This window comes from Chiloscyllium punctatum, chromosome 7 (assembly GCF_047496795.1).
Source record: "Chiloscyllium punctatum isolate Juve2018m chromosome 7, sChiPun1.3, whole genome shotgun sequence".
NCBI lineage: Eukaryota > Metazoa > Chordata > Chondrichthyes > Orectolobiformes > Hemiscylliidae > Chiloscyllium > Chiloscyllium punctatum.
In genome coordinates this window covers 75,620,455-75,640,195 of record NC_092745.1, presented here as the reverse complement: position 1 = coordinate 75,640,195, position 19,741 = coordinate 75,620,455, and the positions used below count along the sequence as shown (strand labels likewise).

At 38.1% G+C, this 19,741-nt stretch overlaps 1 protein-coding gene across 3 annotated transcripts in view; it reads right to left on the bottom strand.

The window, feature by feature from the left end:
- Window positions 1-8,888: 8,888 nt before the first annotated feature.
- The window catches only part of lepr (leptin receptor), a 117,236-nt gene continuing 106,383 nt past the window's right edge, over window positions 8,889-19,741 (bottom strand). For 2 of the 3 annotated variants that reach the window (XR_011961130.1, XR_011961129.1), the window contains exons 18-20: window positions 17,420-17,495; window positions 13,129-14,261; window positions 8,889-8,927 (exon numbers count right to left, since the gene is read on the bottom strand). Coding sequence is in view for 1 of the 3 variants with exons in the window: in XM_072574070.1 (XP_072430171.1) it covers window positions 13,392-14,261; window positions 17,420-17,495 (946 nt within the window). In the remaining 2 variants the exon portion in view is untranslated. Of the gene's footprint in view, window positions 8,928-12,057; window positions 14,262-17,419; window positions 17,496-19,741 lie in introns of those variants that run through there. The other variant, XM_072574070.1, reaches the window with a different exon arrangement.

Sequence of the window (19,741 nt, the reverse complement as noted above, 5' to 3'; positions counted from 1 at the left end):
CCACACAGACAGTGCTCCAAGGCAGGAATCGAACCCGGGTCCCTGGTGCTGTGAGGCAGCAGTATTAACCATCGAGCCACTGTGCGGCCGTGATATTTAAGTATTGAAAAGAAAACACGTTTTATTGAAGATTTTCTTGCACTCATCAGGAAAATTTACAAGTAAAAGGAAAACAAACTGCATGAGAAGGAAGTGCTGATTGGTTGGCAAGTGGACTCTGGTAGAGGTGCTACTGTGAAAAATACACCAATTAGATGATGACTCACAGTTGACTGGCAAGATTTGTTTAACATTCAAATCCAACCAGGCAGCTTGACTCTGGTCAAGACAATGCCCTAAGAACCACAAAATGGCTCTCACCTGTTTTATTTGCTTGAACCAGGCACAATATGTGTAGGCTATTTCTGACTTCACAGAACAGGGCCCTGTGTATTAATGTATATAGTTCCCAGTACACAAAAACGTGTACCATCCTGTGAGACAGACAGACAGACAGAGTCTTACACTGAGCATTATTCAGTGTAATTATTAGCACACACACAGGTTTATTTAGCAAATATTGTCCAAATCACAGAATGACTTATAATTTTGGACACTATTTTAAGTTTTGCAAATGTCAGCCTAGTGTCCAAATATCCCATTTTATAAAGTCATTGGACAAACAGCAAACCCGAGCACTTTGATGTCGACCAATAACACTCATGGCAGTCATTAATTTGCCAATTTAAGGTTACGTGGCATAGGCTGCAGTATCCCACCCACTATCACAATCCAGCTCAAAATCTCCTTTCCGTGGTATTTGTTTCATATATCCTTGAAGTCTTGACATCTTTCCCAAAGTGTGGTGCCCAGATATTGAGCCACAGCTAGAGAATTAAATAAGTCAGTGACTTAAGATTTACCATAATCTATTTTGTTATCTCCATCCATATCTTTAGTTCTAAAGTCAAGGCTCTGGCATGCTTTTTTGAAAGATTTAGCAACTTGTCCTGCCACAAACAATTTATTTATGTGAACTCCAGACTCCTCTGCTTCTGCACCTCAATTAAAATTACTTGACTTAATTTGGTCTGCTTCTACTCATTATGCTTTCACAACAGACCAATTCACATTCAACTTGAGGTTTGTGGCATAGAATGGAAAAGGCACAAATCAAGATAGTAACTCCACAATGGGAAATGAACAACAGAATAGACTATTTTCACAGCTACTACGATAAAAGCGTTATCTCCTGATGCACAGCAAAGGACCGCCAATTTATATGTAAATGAGGAAAATAAGAGTTTAGACAGGATGCGAATTTTATTTTGGAAAAGTAGTGGAAATATGTCTCTAACATATCAGTAGCTCTGCAAAAGCTACTGCTACAGCTTGATATGTATTTAGCAGGATGCTATAAATTTTCAAAAGTCCTAAACAAAATTTTACATTGGAAAACACAAATGTATATTTTATACAATTGGGCAATATTAGGATTATTTTCTAACTTGCAGCTCCTGGTCAGGTTGGGCTGAATGGCCTACTTTTGCACCCACATATTATGGTCTTAAGAAATAGAAAAATTGACAAATAAGGAATGTACTTGGAAGGATTCTCCAGCTCAATCGAAGGTTTACAGTTTGCTTGTTTTATTTGGTAAATAATTCCATTGACAAGCAATCATTTTCTGAATATAGTCAGCTGTAATTGTAAGGCAATAAGTGACCATTTTCTAGGGGTGTAAGTGCATTTGCTTGTACTGATCATATGTAGTCAGGTAACAAAAATTACAATTAGAGAATTTTCAGAAATGTCCAGAAACAAGAAGAGTTTTTTTTAAAATTGCCATGGAGACATAACTGGCAGTGCAGATCAACCACCTAAATTTTAAACCCAATTTCTATAAAGGGCAGCCAATCTGTAAAGCTCTTTTTATTCCAGAACAGGAAATTGAATAGATATTCCACTATCTCTTCCAGTCTTATGTCCGCCTTAAAGCCTACAAAATGAATCCTGAGGATCTTTTCATATTCACGAGAATTTAGAATGGAAGCTATATTAGCATATTCATATCTCTTTCCAAAATCATCGTTACCACTTTGCACTTTCTGTCCATACATCACTACAACTAAAGGAATCCTCTAGCAAGCACCTTACTCATTCAGGCAAATTGTTCTCTCACTGCACATATCTACTTGCAGCATTTTGTTCAAATTTCCCACACATACTTTACACATTTAAGAAATAAGTTTTGAATGTGCTTTTTGTCAGACTGATAAAAAAAAGTTATAAATCTTTTACACAACAGTGCCTTAATAATAAATTCAATTTGTGATGCAGAATCTTCCAGAATGGATTTTAAGCTTTTCAAAACTTTCAGTGCTGTTTGATGTATAAAAGCCTTACATTGGCTTAGTTTCAAGCTTTCCATTTATGTTCAGTTTTCTTTCACTTGAGAAGCTAATTGAGAGAAAAATGAAAGCTTGAGAAGAATGCAGGACAACATCTACTCACCACCATCAACAACAACCTCCACCTCTCCAATTATTTAGATATTGTTTCCATGAAAACTCATTCTATATTCCAGTTCCTTTCATTCAAGTTAGGATCTGGTCAAACCACTTGAAATTTTTGTCCTCCCAGAAAGTCACATCCTTCAGTTCTCTCCTGAATCAGAAAACAATTCAAACCAATTAAGACTGTTTCTGCTCATCCAACATTCAATCCTCTAGGTCATAGACTGTCATAAAAAGTGAAGGTCAAGGTTAGTAGGTATAGGAAACATTGAGTAACTAAAGGTATTTAGGCTTTCTTCAAGAAAAAGGAGGCATATATTAGGTATAGACAATTGGGATCATGTGAATCCCTGGGATTTGGAGTACACTTAAAAGGGTAAGCAGGAGGGCAAGAAAAGGATAAAACATAGCTTTGGTAAATAAGGTTAAAGAGAATCCTAAGAGAGTCTATGCTACATTAAGGGCAAAAGAGTAACTGGGGAGAGAATGGGGTTCCTTAGAGATCAATGAGGTAGTCTCTCTGGAACCACAGGAGGTGGGTGAGATACTAAATGACTACTTCACTTTTGTATTTATTGTGAAGAAAGACATAGAAGGTAGGGAAATTGAGGAAATAAGTAGTGACAGCTTGAGTGTTCACATTATAGATGTGAACACCCCAACCCACCCCACCACCACCCCCACCCACCACCACCCCACCCCCCCCACCCCCCCACCCCCCACACCCCCCCACCCCCCCCACCACCACCCCCACCACCCTCCCCACCACCACCCCCCCACCCCCCCCCACCCCCCCTGACCCCACCCTCCCCACCACCACCCCCCCACCCCCCCACCCCACCCCCCCCACCCCCCCACCCCACCCCCCCCCAACCCCACCCCCCCCCAACCCCCCCCACCCCCACCACCCCCATCCCCCCCACCCCCCCATTATTGCTTTTTAATGCCTTTTGGATGCCTTAACTCACCTCATTAATGTTCAGCACTCTATCTAACCAAATTCTTCAAACAAGCTAGGTGTCAATAAAATTTGAAATGGAAACTAGAGGGTACCTGTTGAATTTGGCTTGGTGCTTGCTTCAAAGGACATCCATATTGGACACCAGACATCAGTACGTTAGGGCAAGCACCACGGTCACTGCATGCACCCCATATCTATGGGCATTGGCATCTGCCAGCCTCTAAAACTCTCATGGCACATTCCTGATCCATATGAAGATGTTTCTGCACCTCAGTGCTGCACCAGCATCTGTTAGTGCAATGCAGCAGCAAGAACACTGTGTGCTTAGGGACATGCACCCAAGTTATGGGACTGGACCAGACTGCATTGCCAAGCTCTTCACTGCACACATTCACTCTAACCCTTCCTGGATGCTTACGGTATCTCTGTCTTGCATCACTTTGTCTTGCCTTTTTGCACTTTGCCCCTCAGTCAGAGATACCAAGCTCATATTACATCTGTTTTGAATTATTGTTTAATGCAGACACAGCCAAGAGGCTTGCCATAGTTGTCAGCAGCCTCAGTCAACTCAAAGGGATAGCCTTTGCTCAGACAGTCCATCATGGTGAGTCAACTGCAATTTCTGATACGAATGCAGAGGCTAAGAAAAACATCAGTCAGCTGCTTGAGGCAGTCAGAATCAGGGTCCCCTCCATTTAAAAGGTATTGCACAGAAGATGGGTGGCATTTATACTGGCAGAATGGAAAAGTTCATTTATCTTGCTTCTTCAATGGTGCTACAATATTGTACTTCCCTCCAGGTGGCTGACACTGCTTTAGACCAGATGGTAACCTCGAAACAGGCTAGCATGTTCTCGTGTTATGACCTCCACTACTGGTCTTCAAGCACCACCTCAACCAGCAGAATGTTTAGGCTGCTGCTACACAGCAGGATGCCAATTTTCTTGGTGTGCTACATCTGGAGCCATGCAGGGCAGCTCCAGACTGACTATGCACCCAGAGAAACACAGCAGGCTTTTAAAGATGACATGGGTGCAAGTCATATTAGTGAAGTCCAGTAATATCTGCTAAATGGTGAGTTGTTTTGAGAATAGCAAGTGGTAAGATGGACATCATGGGGTAGGATAGGTAGTTAATTGAGTTTGATAAGATCTGGGAAGAAACCCCAATTGGCCTCACAGAAGAATTCCCTTCAAAACACTTGAGACAACTTGGACTCAGTCAAAAAAATGAAAAATTCAGCCAAATAGAATTTGAAACAAACTCAGATGTATAGTTTATTAATACAAACCTGTTTTTGTGATTGGTTTCTTGTGCTGCACACTACAATCATTACAACAGAGGCATGCTGAACATATAAATCATTTGTTAGTTTTTTAAACATTTGGCAGAAGAAAAATAAAGTTTTGAAATGTGCCTTCATTTTAGTGGTGATTTGATTTCTTTAACTTAATGCAATAGATATTATCAGTTTGATACATAATCTGGAAACAAGGTTGTATTCACTCAATAGAGATGCAACTCGTGGTTGGATTCCTGCCACCGGGTAAACCTGGCCCTTTGATTTCAATGTGTTTTCATAAATCGGTTTCAAGTATTTTAAAGGCTGCAGAGACATTTGGAAAAAAAATGCACATAGAAATCTTTTGTAAACATTTCGTGATCATGCAGGCAACAATACAAGAAAATTGTGAAGCCAAGATCCATTTGAGAAAATAAAATCAGTGATAACAGCAATATGATATTAACCTTTTCAGAAAGTAGCTTCCTCCTTTGACTGTGAGTTGTTGTCCAATGGTTCTGCAAGTGTCCTACCCAGACTAGTAATCGTGATGGTTTGATTTCTTCTCTGCTATGAGTCAGGTAATCTTTGTGATGAGGTGTAGTTGGCTACTGCTATTACGAAGGAGAGAATGAACTATACTTCATCACCTTTTAGTCATCCCTTTTGGGTTATAATAGAGATGGTATGTAAAATGCAAATCATTCAATAAATTGTACTAACTGTAAAACAATTAACACTATCATTTACATTTTCATTGGAGCTTGTGGAAATTGTTCAAATCTATTGCTGTAAATCGAGGAAAATTGGCATAAATCTTATTTGCATATCTATCTTGGGTTTCCATTCAAGTTATAGTGGCAAATCAGAGAATGAATGAGGAAATTCTCAATGCATACAGAAAAAAATCTTTGTCTCCAGTGCTATTAATCTGTGTAGGTCTTGGGAGTTAAGCCAAGATAGGTAATGCAGCTGCTCATTAAAATATCTACATGTGTGTCACAGGAGTCACTTTGAGAGATCTGCTGGTCATATGGACCCTTTCTGGACCACAGTGACAATACTTCCAGTGGCAAGTGATCAAGTTGACAAGGTCGCATGTCAGTGAAGGCACCCATTTGCAAGTGTCCTACCCAGACTAGTAATTATGCTGGTGTGAAAACTGCAGCTTCAGAATCTCCTATGTCAATGTAGCAGATGAGCGACATTTCAATTTTATTTTCATGTGAGACAAACTATTGACGATAGACTAGTATGGACACCAGCTGTTTCTGTTGAGTAGGTTTACATACTGTCAGATCGCTCCCTTTTTTGTCTGGTTATACACATTTCAGAGGCACTCTGAAGAGTAACTCCATGTAAATTTCCATTATTCAATATGATTGAATGGTAGGACTTCAAGAGATTTGATTTAAGTCTTGCATTTGAATGCTGATGGCAATGTGCTTAATGCATAAAACATCATTTGGTATTATCATGAAGGGCTCTCTTCCCCCCGCTCTCTATTTCATCTGATGCAGTGAGGACAACATCTTCAATTTCTTTTCGTGATTACCCTATGATGAATGTATAGGAATTCTCTGTAAAGATTAGACTCCTGTTTTGTAATATCAGTAGTGTGATAGTTGGAAGTCAGAGATTGGAGCTTTCTTTTCATGAGACACATCTGTTTTTCTATCTCATATCAACCAAGTGGAAGGTTTACCTGGCTGGTATCTGGTATAGGGGTTTATTATGAGGTAAGTCTTTGGACAGGCGGGACCTGTATCTACTAGAGTTTAGAAGAATGAGATATTATTGAAATATACAAGATCCTGAGGGGATTTGACAATGTGGGTGCTGGAAGGATATCCACTCTTATGGGGAGACTAGAGTTAGAGGGCAGTATTTAAAAATAAGGAGTCATCCATTTATAATGGAGGTGAGATTTCTTTTCTCTCAGGGGGTTGTGATCCTTTGGAACTCTCTTGCTCAGAGAGTGGTTGAGGCAGAATAATTTTAATATTTTCTAAGGCAGAGATAGATTCTTGAAGGTATTGGAGGTAGGTAGTTGAGACCATAATTAGATTAGCTATGATTTTAATGAATGGCAGACCTGGATAGAAGGGGCCAAACCTCCTCCTCCTGGTCTTAATTTGTATGTGATATAGAGTCATACACATATGTTTGTATATCCTATGCTTCCACCATTACTATACAGTAGAAGAGTTTATGACCAGATATAAAGGAATTTGGGGCATGGTTTGATTTTGGGAAACTATCTATTTGCAAGCAGTGTCATTACATAACACTGTCAGATCAAAGATGCTCTTGAAGGAACCTACAACTTGGGTTCAAAATCAGTGTCTATTTCCACCCACTAATAGATCAAGAAATAAATATGGATTCAGCTGATACAATTTTCTTTACAAAGCTGTGTGCTGAGGTTATTGGGACGACAAAGTTTTGATTTGGAATTCCAGGGCATTGCAACATAATAGTACATACCTCTGCAGTGTACAATGATTTTCAATGGCTAGGCTTAAATAATGTATCCAATGTTGGTCCAAACTCACAGCAAGGATATTCAAGAAAAAAACAAACCAAACACAGTCTTAGGCTGAGTTAATTGCGAGGATTCTTGAGCTATAGGGAGGTATTTATATTCCAGAAATAGTGTCTTAAAATCTTTGGAAACGCTTCCTCTCTATTTGAGTACATTGCTTGTGACATGGAAATATGTAGATGAATGTCTTGGGAAAGAATTAGGTTAGATTTAGGAAACAACATCTATAGAGCCATCAGATACTTGGAGATATTGCTAAAGTAGGAGGGAGATTCTAGTTTACAAATAGAAGCTTTAAGGCTAGCTAGGATTTTAAAAAAACACGGATTATTGAAATCTCATTGAATTTTCCTTGATGGGTTAGGTCAACAAGAAAGCACCTCTCCATAATGTTTCCTAAATTGGCCTCAAGTTTTTTTCTTTACAGTCCTATTGGGATAGGCAAATAAAGTTCTGATGATCCATTATATGTATCTGATGTATCAGTGATTTAGTAACACAATGCTAAATATCCTGAACAGAATGAAAGCTCTCATGAACCTATTTAATGGGAAGAATTGGACTCTGCCAAAGAACTGCTGCTGATGAAGTAATCATGTGTAATTATAAAAGCTGCTCCAGTCACCGGGGAATCGGGAAAATGATCTGTGCTAGAAACCACTAACGACTTGAAGCTGTCCTTCTGACACTAATGGCTTTCTGCGATTGAGATCAGTGATTTGTGCACAAAACAGTTATTCTTCATGATTAAAGATTCCAAGGCCTACAACTTAAATTTTTCCTCCAATTTATGTGTCCTCCAAGGCAAAACTGTTAGACAAATATGATTGAAAGGATGTACTGCAGCAAAGAAGAGCTCTAGACTACTCCAATCTGTCACTGAGTATATCTTGGACAGTGGGTTAGTCTCTCAGCACAAAGCAATTTACATGAGAACATTGATTAAGCAAAATCTGAGATGAGGAATGACACCTGCTGAAAGAGTTTACCTTGGATGGAAAAAGATGTATTTCATATATATTGAAAGGTTTCATCAGTGTCCTTTAACTCCCACTGTTGCAAGTGTGAACCTGACTTTTTGATTCACAAAAGTGACATAGTTTTTAAAACTGTGCACTGTTAAATAGAGTGAATATGGGTGAATATAGAGTCTTTGAATTAGAGGTTCCAAAACAGTGCTGATTTGCTTGTGTGTCAGACATGTGACTAACAAAATAAAACATAAGTGTGCCTTTGTTTTTAACACCAAATATGTCTCAGTCCTATGGTGATATTATGATTGCAGCACAAAGCATCACAATTCCATTTACATCCTGACTATTTTTTCCATTTACATTCAAGGAGAAGTTTCAATTACATTCATGCCATTTTCTCTGATTTTATATTGAAAATCAAAATTCATTAGTATGTTAAAGAGAAGGACCAATGACTTATTTTATATTCATGGGGTAAAAGATCGTTCCTCCACGAAACTCTGGCATTAACCCACCAGTGAGGGTTTTGTGGCAAAGCATAGCAAAATGGAAAATAAACATTTATGCTCTACACTAAAGCAAGGAGAACAGGAACAGGCTAGTTCACAAATACACAACACTACCACATAAATTGTTTCACAAGGGATCATAATTTCACAGTCTCTGGCCTCTGCAAGAAAAAAAATTGATATGTAATTATTCCCTCTTCCAAACAAACATAACATTTTGATGAACACAAGTCACCTGTAATATTCATCTAGTTACTTATTTTTTTGGATGAATAAAATGTCAACATTAATAATATGTATGAGTTTTTACAGGCAAAACAGTTTCTAAAACACAACTGTACACAATGTTATAAGGATTTGAAGTAACCCTTCACACAAATTAAACCTGTACACGGAGTATGTTTTTTAAAAAAACTCTGCAATATGTTATACATTCCAGCCCATGCATAAAGGATATGTTTACATTTCTGATTAATGTACCTAAGCACATTTTATTCAGTGGAACCATATTATCGAGTTTCAAAATTGTGGTTGTCTCGCTTAAAGAAAACAGGGAATGCATATTTTGCCATATTAATATACCCTTAATTGTATTCCTAACATTTATAAAAATGTAAATAACCATTATGTAAGTGTTTGCTTATATGGTAAATATGTATTTGTTAACAAAAGACAATTTAATAAAATGCAGATGGCTGGATATTTAAATAGGCAAGTGCACATATCTGAAATTACCTGTTTAAATGCTATCGTGGAAAAGCAAAATAATGGAAATGTTTAGAATTTGAAATAAAAGCAGAAAATACTGGAAATTCTTAGGTCAGACCAGCATTATTGTAAAGGAAAACAGAGGTAATGGCATGGATTTTCATTATAAACCAGGTAACAACAGCTGAGAAAATTCCCAAAAGAGAAAATGCTGGAAAATCTCAGCAGGTCTGGCAGCATCTGTCAGGAGAGAAAAGAGCTGACATTTCGAGTCTAACTGACCCTTTGTCAGCTTTGACAAAGGGTCAGTTAGACTCGAAGCGTCAGCTCTTTTCTGTCCTTACAGATGCTGCCAGACCGGCTGAGATTTTCCAGCATTTTCTCTTTTGGTTTCAGATTCCAGCATACGCTGTAATTTGCTTTTATCCAGTGAGAAAATTCCCAGTTCAGTTCACCCACCTCAAAAGAACGTGCGAGCATACACAGGATTGTCATTTGGTTGGGGTGGGGTCAGCTAATCTGGGAAAGAGTTTGAAGGCAGCTACAGGGCTTTCTGGGTGCTGAGTTCATGTTGCTTACTATCCTCAGCTCAGTGCTGTGGGACTTCAGTTCTGTTGTAAGAATACCCACTTTTCTGTTTCCTTGTGATTTCTGTGGAAAATGATGCACCCCAATACTTCCCTCATAGGCCTCGTTCCAAGGTTTAACCCAGCACCTATCCCCTGTGGTTCCTCATTTCCCCCCTCCTATGACCCACTGACCTTCATGCAAGTCCGCGGCACTTCTATGCCTATTCATCCACTGTACACTGCACACAAGCAGTGAATCCAGCAATGACAATCTCCGTATTTGTCTTGCCTTCCACTTCATTTCCCAAGATTTATCCAAGACTGTAGACCAGGAAATTCTCCCACCCTCAGCACCTGTTATCAGACACATTTGAAGGATTTACATGCTGATAATCAACCCAGTTATGAATGCATTTTCCAAGACCAACAAATTCCAATGCAGGACTCAAACCTGGAGCTTCTGGCTCAGAAGTAGGGACGCTACCACTGTGCTACAAGATCTAATTGGAGCAATAGGATATGGAAAATAAATTTTAAAAATAGCACAGTCAGTCATTCATTGACAATTTTCCACTTCAATTAAAAAAATAATTTTACTACAGGCCAATGTAAAAGTGTTGATCAATCCTTTTAACTAATTAAAAGCAAAAATTGTAAGTACTTGGAACCTCCAACTTACATAAATAAAGTTTGTGCAATTGGCACAATAGCTCTTGAGGCTATAGCTATCATTCTAACAACCTTTTTCCCTGTTTTATCAGTCCAGCAGATACCTGAGATCCCAGTAAAGCCTCATTATGCATTCTTGCTGAAAGCCCATGAATCACGAGTGCACTAGGTGACCCAACTCCATGAAAATTCCAAAAGATGAGGATTTGCAGATTTCAGCAATGGAGCAGCAGGTCTGCAGTGCTGAGGGTCAGCCTGCACCCTTTAAAGATCTCATTGAGAAGTGAAAACATCAGGAATGGAGACAGAGATCCCAGAATATCATCAGAGTTGCCATTTTCTCTCCTCTACAGAGCTTCTTCAACTTCATGAAAATCCAAGTCAATGTTTCAATTTTGTGGCTTTTCATCAGACCAGTTGCTTGAAAAAGGTTGTTCAGTTTCTGAGTACAGATGCTGCCTAGCAAGCTGGTTCATGGATGTTTGATTGAAGGGACGAGAAAGCAAAAGAACAGGTGTCTGAAATCTAACCACTGTCAGAATTCTAGTATTTTCATTGATATTCGGAACTCTTATCTTGACTGTTTTTATCTTGGGTTGCTAAGGACAATTTGAGATTCCTCAATGTGTTACTGACTTTTGGCAAATTATGTGTAGTCAGTGATTTACTAACTTTCAATAAACCAGCCGTGACAGAAAAGTTTAGAACCCTAAGGAAGTTCCTCAGCTCTTGCAAAGCCATTTACTGATTAATAGATGAAAAATAATCAGAAACACTGGAGGAAAATATAAGCAAGATGGGGGAGAAAAACAGAAGCCAAATTTCATGTCACGTGGTTAATGGTTAGCAATACCCTCAGACTGCTCCCACACTCTATGCAGTGTAGAATCCACAATTTATGCGCACATGAGCTACCAGCCACATTTCTCGCATTAAGGAATTTACACTCATCATGGTGGTGACCTGCACCGGTGCCATATGATTTTTACCAAGCAAACAATTTAAGTTCCTTTCTGTGAAAAATTCCTTCATTGATCATATAAACACTCAGCAAAAGTAACTACATATAAAGCTCTTGACAAATTTGGGCAGAACAGACATCAGCATGGAGTAGCATATAGGGAGCATAAGTCAGGACAGATTCTGAATTGACAAAACAAGAACCTTGAAACAAAAGCAGAAATTGCTAGAAAATCTCAGCAGGTCTGACAGCATCTGTGGAGAGAAATCAGAGTTAAGGTTTCAGGTCCAGTGACCCTTCCTAAGAACGGTTCTGAAAGAAGGGCCACTGGACCCAAAATATTAATTCTGATTTCTCTCCACAGATGCTGCCAAACTTGCTGAGATTTTCCAGCAATTTCTGCTTTTATTTCAGATTTCCAGAATTCACAATTCTTTCAGTTTTAAAACTAGAACCTTTTACCCTTCCCTTTGTTCTCCAATTATTGATACCACAGTTGACTTACATCTGTTTACTAAGCAGGCTTTTTCTCAATTCTCCTTTTTCTTGAGAACACTGAAGACACTGATTAGTGGTGCAGTTCAATTCCACAGTTGATTGCCGATCATCGGTAGGTTGATTTAAAGGCAAATTTTCATATTTGGCTGCACTCAGACTACAGAGCAATGTATTTAATCAAATTAGAATCAAAGTCAAATCTGATCTCTTCTCCCTGTGCAGAGGCACTTTCTAGTGACACTGAAGAGTAGTCAAGGTAGGAATCTTAACTACTTCTTCCCTTCTCATTCAAAAGTACACTAACACTGGCCAAATCTCTCAAGGCTCACTTTAAGTTTGAATCAATGCATTAAAAAGATCTAATATTGAATTAGTCTTGGTTTCAAAACAGGATCTAAGAAGGAGAAAACTAAAAGATTAAAAGAAAACTCACGTGCTAAGGCACTTGTTGCAAGTAATTTAATAGTAATTGTTGTCTATTGAATAAAAACAAATTGAAAAGTGCTTACATTTGTAAATTATGTGAACTGATTTTTTTCACACTAATTCTATGTATTAAAAGGTGGTGAATGCATGGACAGTCGTCTCCATTTCTGTACCAGATGATTCAGTTAGAAATGATAATCAGGATTTATTTTACTGTTTGATAATTAAGTACACAATTCTATACATTGCAATAATGCACTTATGAAAATAATAGTATTTAATTTATTTTAGTCAGACCGTGTTCAAAGGACTGAGGTGACCAACAGAAGCATTTTGATAGCATTTAGACTACAGGCTTTCTTGTCTCTGAATTTACTGATCCTTCTATTGTCCTTCATCCTCCAAACTTTGCTTTCAAATTAAAATTTGTCATCCTAAATATGTTTTCTCCTTCCTGCAGTCTATTTAATTACCAAGACTAGTTTCAACATTTTGCTTTATAATTAGTCATTTTGAAACAATGGAACTTACCTCCTGCAAATTTTGAAGTTTTGACTCTACTTCATCAATATTTGCTGATTTATCTAACCTTCTCTGACTTTTTACTGAATTTGTTGCATTGTGTCTTCGCACTCTTTCAGGTTTCACAAATGAAAAACAAAGCAAGTATGAAGTCTTTAGCACAAATAGGAAGGTCAATACTTCAGATAACATACATTCTGGGTTTGGAATGGATTTAAAAGAGAGAGAGCACAAACAATGTATACAATACAATTTTGATAAAGACAAAACCTTCAGTCAACTGCAGAAAAACCATTAAGCTGATTAGATGATACTTGATCATCTGTATTAGTTATTTTTGAGTGGTTGTGTGTTTTTGTTTGAAATTGAGGCATATATGAGCTGAGATTCATCGGAGAAGAATGATCTTCATTAAGGCTGAATTTCAGCAATGAATCCAGGTAAGATATTGAATACGTTTCAGATGGATCCTCAAACTCCACTGGTAAATAGTTTTTCAGAAATGGCAATTCTTCGGGATTGTGTCTTGTGCTGTTATTGTTTATATTGTTCTCAAATGATGACTGCCCTAAGTAGCAAAAATCCAGTTCTTCATTTCCATTATGTAGGACTTTGTTTTCTTGGTCCTGAAGTTCAGAAAAGCCCTCTGATGAATTGATAGAACGTGACTTGGTTTCATCAGTTTGTGTGAGCTGCAGGAAAGTCTGGTTTTCAAGTTCCCACAGATTGTTAGCCTCATTACCTGAAGCATCAGTTTCATTATCTGAATACATGCCTTCATCTGAATTGCTGCTCATACACTTCCGCTTTTTGCGAAGGGTATCTGCTTCTACACTTATCATTATCTTTGAATATTCAAAGTTCGACAGGTCTGTGTTCTGTGCATAAGTGGTTTCCACATCACCTTCCATTTCATCATGTGAATCTTCACTTTCATAAGGCATGTGAACTCTAGGTGTGTCTGGATGTAGCTCTGAAACTATTTCATTGACAGAATTCTCATCAATTACATCTTTTTCTTCTTTATATTCTATAATCTCTTCCACAACGGCCACAGAAAATATTTCAGATTCTACAAGGAGTGGGACAGCAGGCATCACACCTTGATGGTGTTTCCCAAATAGGTTTCCATTAGTGAGAGACTGCAGTATGAAAGACAAGGTTTGTAAAAAAAAAATTACAAATTGAAGAGAAATATTGGTTATAGTTTTTGTGAATTGACTCTACAAGTACCTAGTCAATAACCATTATCAGTCTCACCTGTTAATTAATTATGTTCAACTGGAATAGTATATTGGATATTATGTCATTTTATTAATCTTTCAACACCAATTCATTTTCAGACATCAATTTTCATCAGAATAATTGAAAATAAACAAAATATATTTTAAAAGTATTCAAAGACACAACAGAGCAGGTGAATGTCAAGTCATATTCTGTGAGATATCTGCCATTCTACATCAAAATTTACATCTAGTCCATGGCACACATCTCTGGTGTTGGCCTTGTCAGGTACCATTTTAGTAAGGCTTTAATAAGTACCATCCTTTACACACATCAGGAACAGGCATTAGGCCATTAAAGTTTCTGTTTTCTGGCAACATTGGCAGGTCTTGAACTAGCCAACACTGGTATTGATCACTACTGGGGCAAAAAGGGTTAGTGCTCACTTTAACCCCATTCCCAAGATTCCTGATCTCACTCCTGACTCTGACATCCAGGCCCCCCTACTAAAATTTCCCACTGGCCCCAAACTCCTAACCTATCTCTCAATGTCAGATCAAGGTCTAACCAATAGTACTGCAGACCCTGTAAAGTTCTTTCTTGAACTCCTAACCTTCCCATCCTGATCAAACTCTGAGCCTCAGCCATTTCTTCTCCTGATCCCCACTAACTTACCCAATTCCTTCTGTGAACGCTTGGGCACAAACCTGTGGGAGCTCCTTTTTCTGCACCTTCTACATGATAATTAAAACTATATGCAAAGTTCCATGCTCCTGGGATCTCCATTTATGAATGCTGGCTGTAGGGACTCTATGGGTGAGTTTGCCAAATTCTAGGCCATATGATTCAAGGGTCAATAGTTTTAAATGTTTCTAACCAACTATGAAGGAAAAAAAAGATCATTTACCTTTTTCTGGTAAATCTTTTGACTTTCAGGTGAAAATATTATACAGTTAATCTCTAAAAAATTGGACAGTTGAAAACCTAGTTACAACACTAAATTCAAGATTCAGGAATTAAGGTGTGGAAGTACCACGTGCTATTCTGTACTCAACTGTTAGACAATATTGAGGTGACAGACGAGCTGGTGTTGATCTAGTGAGACAATATTCAAATCAAAATAGATGTATGGACCTGGATATTTGTGGCAGATGAGGCCATAACTCAGGAGTCACATCCCTGAACTTGACGCTTATTAATTCTAAAGGGCTGGGTTGTGTTTCGCAAATACATGCTTTACCGATGTAAATGCCATATGTAATTTCTGATTTGGTAACTAAGTACATGAAACACATTATGCACAGGCTGGCCCTGGCAGGAGCAGGTCTGAAGTTTGTAGATTTATTTGGACAGACAGGCTACCCTCTTGGAAAAGTAAGGCACCCCTATTTGTATGGTCCTGGGATACATTTCGGAGAGATAAGCTGCTTTTTAGGAGATGTAAAGTGCCTGCTTGAACTATTAAAAGTAGACATGAATATGTGTGAAAAGTGAAAAAATGCATTAACTATTCAACTTATTACAGCTGCCAACAAATATGCTAAAAACAATGGTCAAAAGGAACTGTCAAAAGTGTTAAAGCATTTAAAACTCCAATCCAATAAATATTTGAAAAGAAAGGAAAATAATGTGTCTGAACGCTTAGAAAAAAACCTCCATTCTATTTCTTGGCATAAGTTTAATGGTTACTATTATTGGATTAGTGCTGCCCGTCTGATTTTACACTTTATATTCTCACAGTTGGGTCCTGCTATTTCACAGTTTTACTGACATATTGTTGTGGTTATCGAGTTTTTGAGCTGGGACTGGGAATTCCAAACCTTGTTTTTTCAAGGGATTTTGCAGTTAAACAAAATGTTTGTATTTAGAAGTGATTATACAGTTGAAAGATGTTACATTTAGATATTTATTATGAATGATTTCTTGAAAGAAAATCTGCATTTGAAACTTAGAATTAGTTATGATTTTATCCCAGCATGGGTTATGACGTCTCCTTTGATGCTGAATTAACTGTTGTACTGGGTAAGGGCAAAAGGAGGTGGTTGGTGTCAAGGGTTAGTATGAGTTGGCACAGTTAGCATTGGGACTATCAAGGAATTCAGGAGTGCACGGATGGGCCTAAGTTGACCTGGAGTGTACAGGGGATTATGGGAGGAGTGGACGAGCGTAGTTTGACATCAATGGGGCATGAGGATTGTATGTAGGGCCAAGGGGGATTGAGGATTAGTTATTCTTTTTGTTTTATTATGATTTTTAACTCTTTAACAGTACCTGAGCCTTAAAGCAGAACTTCGCTAACCTGCCAGTGGGAACTGCAGCTCTGCTTGTGTTCTAGGATCTCCTAGTCCCACTCCCAGAGAACTCAGCTTCTCAAAACGAAAGTCCCAACATCCAGGACAGTTTCTCTTGAGCTGGGTTTGCAGACCCTGGAAATGTCTCAACTCTACGCTCCTGATTCTGTCTCCAACAGTCCCCTCTTTCATTTTCATTGCAAATCAAACTGGTTGGTAATTGAAAAGACACATTTAATTATTATTTCCTGACTGACTAGTTTTAAAAACAAATACCAAACATTCATTAAATACTGAACAGTATTTTTGGTTTCACTTGATTTTGTTAAAATCAACAAATTGTGAGCATAATTGCTCTAGGATAAAAGAATGTTGTTTCAATTTGAGAGATTTTTATGACAGAGGCTTTATATGGAATGGTAAAAAATGTTTACACTGTTTATTTAATCCATTTCCCTTGATTAGACTGCTGTCTTTTGAACCCCAAATCTAGGTTAAACAAGATCTAAACTGTTTAATTCCCCAATCAATTATGCATCATAATCACACCAGGTATACATTCATCCCTGCATCAGATATTTATTTCTTTGATGTGCCTATTCCCAGTTAGCTGTCATTTTCAGTGCAATAAATGCTTATTATTCCTCACATAATCTTTCACAGGATTTCAATAATTTTAATTTTAACAGTCTTGGCTAACTATTAACTTCTTTCATCGTTTTGTGTGTCCATTAGTGTATATCTTCACATAAGCAACAGGAATAGAAAATATTTTAAAAACCCACCTTTTTAAAATCAATTTCTTGAGCCCAAGAGCACTTGTTAGGATTGGGGACCTCTTTCCAGACACGATGTCTTATTCTGAATGCAAAAAATGTTTTCTATTAATTCATCACATATCTGATACAAATTCTTAAGTCTTATCATATAAAAGACTAAGCAGATGAAATGAACTAGAACTTGTCTTTATTTGGTAACTAAAACTGATTCAATTTGTAAATTTAATGGGCAAGCACACACAGTATAATCAGACAAAGTCAACATAGTTTTACAAAACTACGTTTGAAAAACTTAGTGCTTTTTTAAGGATTAGGCTAGTAGGATCGAAGGCAAAGAACAGATGTGATATATCTGAATTTCAAAAAGGTGTGTGTAAAACAGCCACACAAATGCTGTAGTCAAAACAAGAGCTCCAAGTTAGGTTAACAGATTAGCATCATACAAAATTGATTAAAGGGCAAGAAATGGAGAGTGGCATCAAAGGGGTATTTTCAAGGTGAGAGGCTGTGAATAGTAGAGTGTCAGAAGGTGCAAGGATCAGTTCTGCAGTCTCACCTCGTTATAATCCATAAGTAATGTGTACACTTTTGCTGACAATACTTGGGTGGAAATCTAAGTTATAATGAGCACATAGACAGGCTTCAAATAGATATGGCCAGGTCACGTGCGCAGGCCACAAGATGATAAGTGGAGTATAATGTGGCTAAGTAAATAATGAGGTATTCACTATGGTCCTAAAAACAAAAAAGCAGAATATATTATAAAAGCAACTTTTAAACATTGAAATTCCGAGAGACTTGGCTGTGCTCATCCAAGGAACGCAAAGCTAGTATGCAAGACAGCAAATATTCAGGAATTGTAAAGGAGAACAGGAATGAGGATGTCACAATTGTTCAGGATATTGGTGAAGCCAAACCTGGAATAACATCTGAAGTTTTCATCTCCTTATTTAAGGAAGGTTATTCTTCTTTTGGCAGTAGATAATGACGATTCATTAGATTGTTCCCTAGCTCATGAAAGGCTGAATAATTAGGTCTATATCCTCTGTAGTTCAAAATATGAGCAGTCACCTCATTAAAAGATATGGTGGGCCAAATGATCTCCACTTGCACTGAAACAATTGTGTGATTCTGAATGGATTCAAACTCACTAACCAGGGACTATTACTTTGACCTACATTCCAAAGTCTACAAAAAGCACTTCCCTGGCAGATTTATTGTTTTGGCTTGTTCCTGCCATGTTTATTTCTTCCTATTTCGACTCTACTTGTTTACTCCCCTTATCCAGTTTCTTCCCACCATCATCTATGATCTTCTAATTCCCAGCATCATTTCGATAATTTCCAGTTTCCTGGCCCTCTTCACAATACACTCCCAATTTCTATACATCTACAACAACATCCGTGCAGACTAAACGTTCCCCACTTCTTCCTTGAACATAGACCCATACAGTCCCAATCTATTACTACTTCAAATGCCTGACAGAACATATTGTCTCACTGAAGAACTCCTTCTCCTTTAATTTCTTGAATAAAAGCAAAATACTGTAGATGCTGGAAACAAACACAGAGCATGCTGGTAAAACTGTGGAGAGATGGTGTCAGATTGCTTCACCAGTTTTAAGTCTGGTGTGACTCTTCTTCAGAACAGTTCTGAAAAGGAGTCTTTGGACCTGAAATGTTAACTCTGTTTCTCACTTAAAGACCTGCTGAGTTTCACCAGTATTCTGTCTGTTTCCTCCTTTAGTTTGTCTCATTTCCTCTAAAGAACAGTTGTTGCTATGAGTACCTTCTTTTACCCTAGTTATTTTCAGGGATATGAGATATATCTATGTTCTGGTCCACTCAGGCCCCCTCCACTGACTCTTTTTCTGGTACATTGATGACTGTAATGCTCCTATTTCTAGCTTTCATCCAGGACTGAAAAATTTAATTTGCTTCTAGTTTACAGCCTTCTCTCAACCTTGTGATCACTTACCTTTCCTACCTTGACTACTCGGTCTTAATTTCTCAGGATACACTGTAAACTAATATGGCAAATGACTACCTCAATTCCACTTCTTTTCACCCTGCCTCCTGTAAGGATTCCATTCCATTCTCCTAGTTTCTTTATCTTCTCTGCATCCATTCTGACAAAGCAAGCTCCCACGACAGTGTTTCCAACATGTGTTCATTATTCACCAACAAAGGATGAACCCATCCCACTTGCCACCACTGAGGCTGAGGAGGTCCTAAATCCTGTCCCATTTTCTGTATTCAGCTCTCACCTTTGGATCTCACCTTCCCTTGCTTTGGAGAACTAATTAGGATTCTCCCCACCCTCACTATT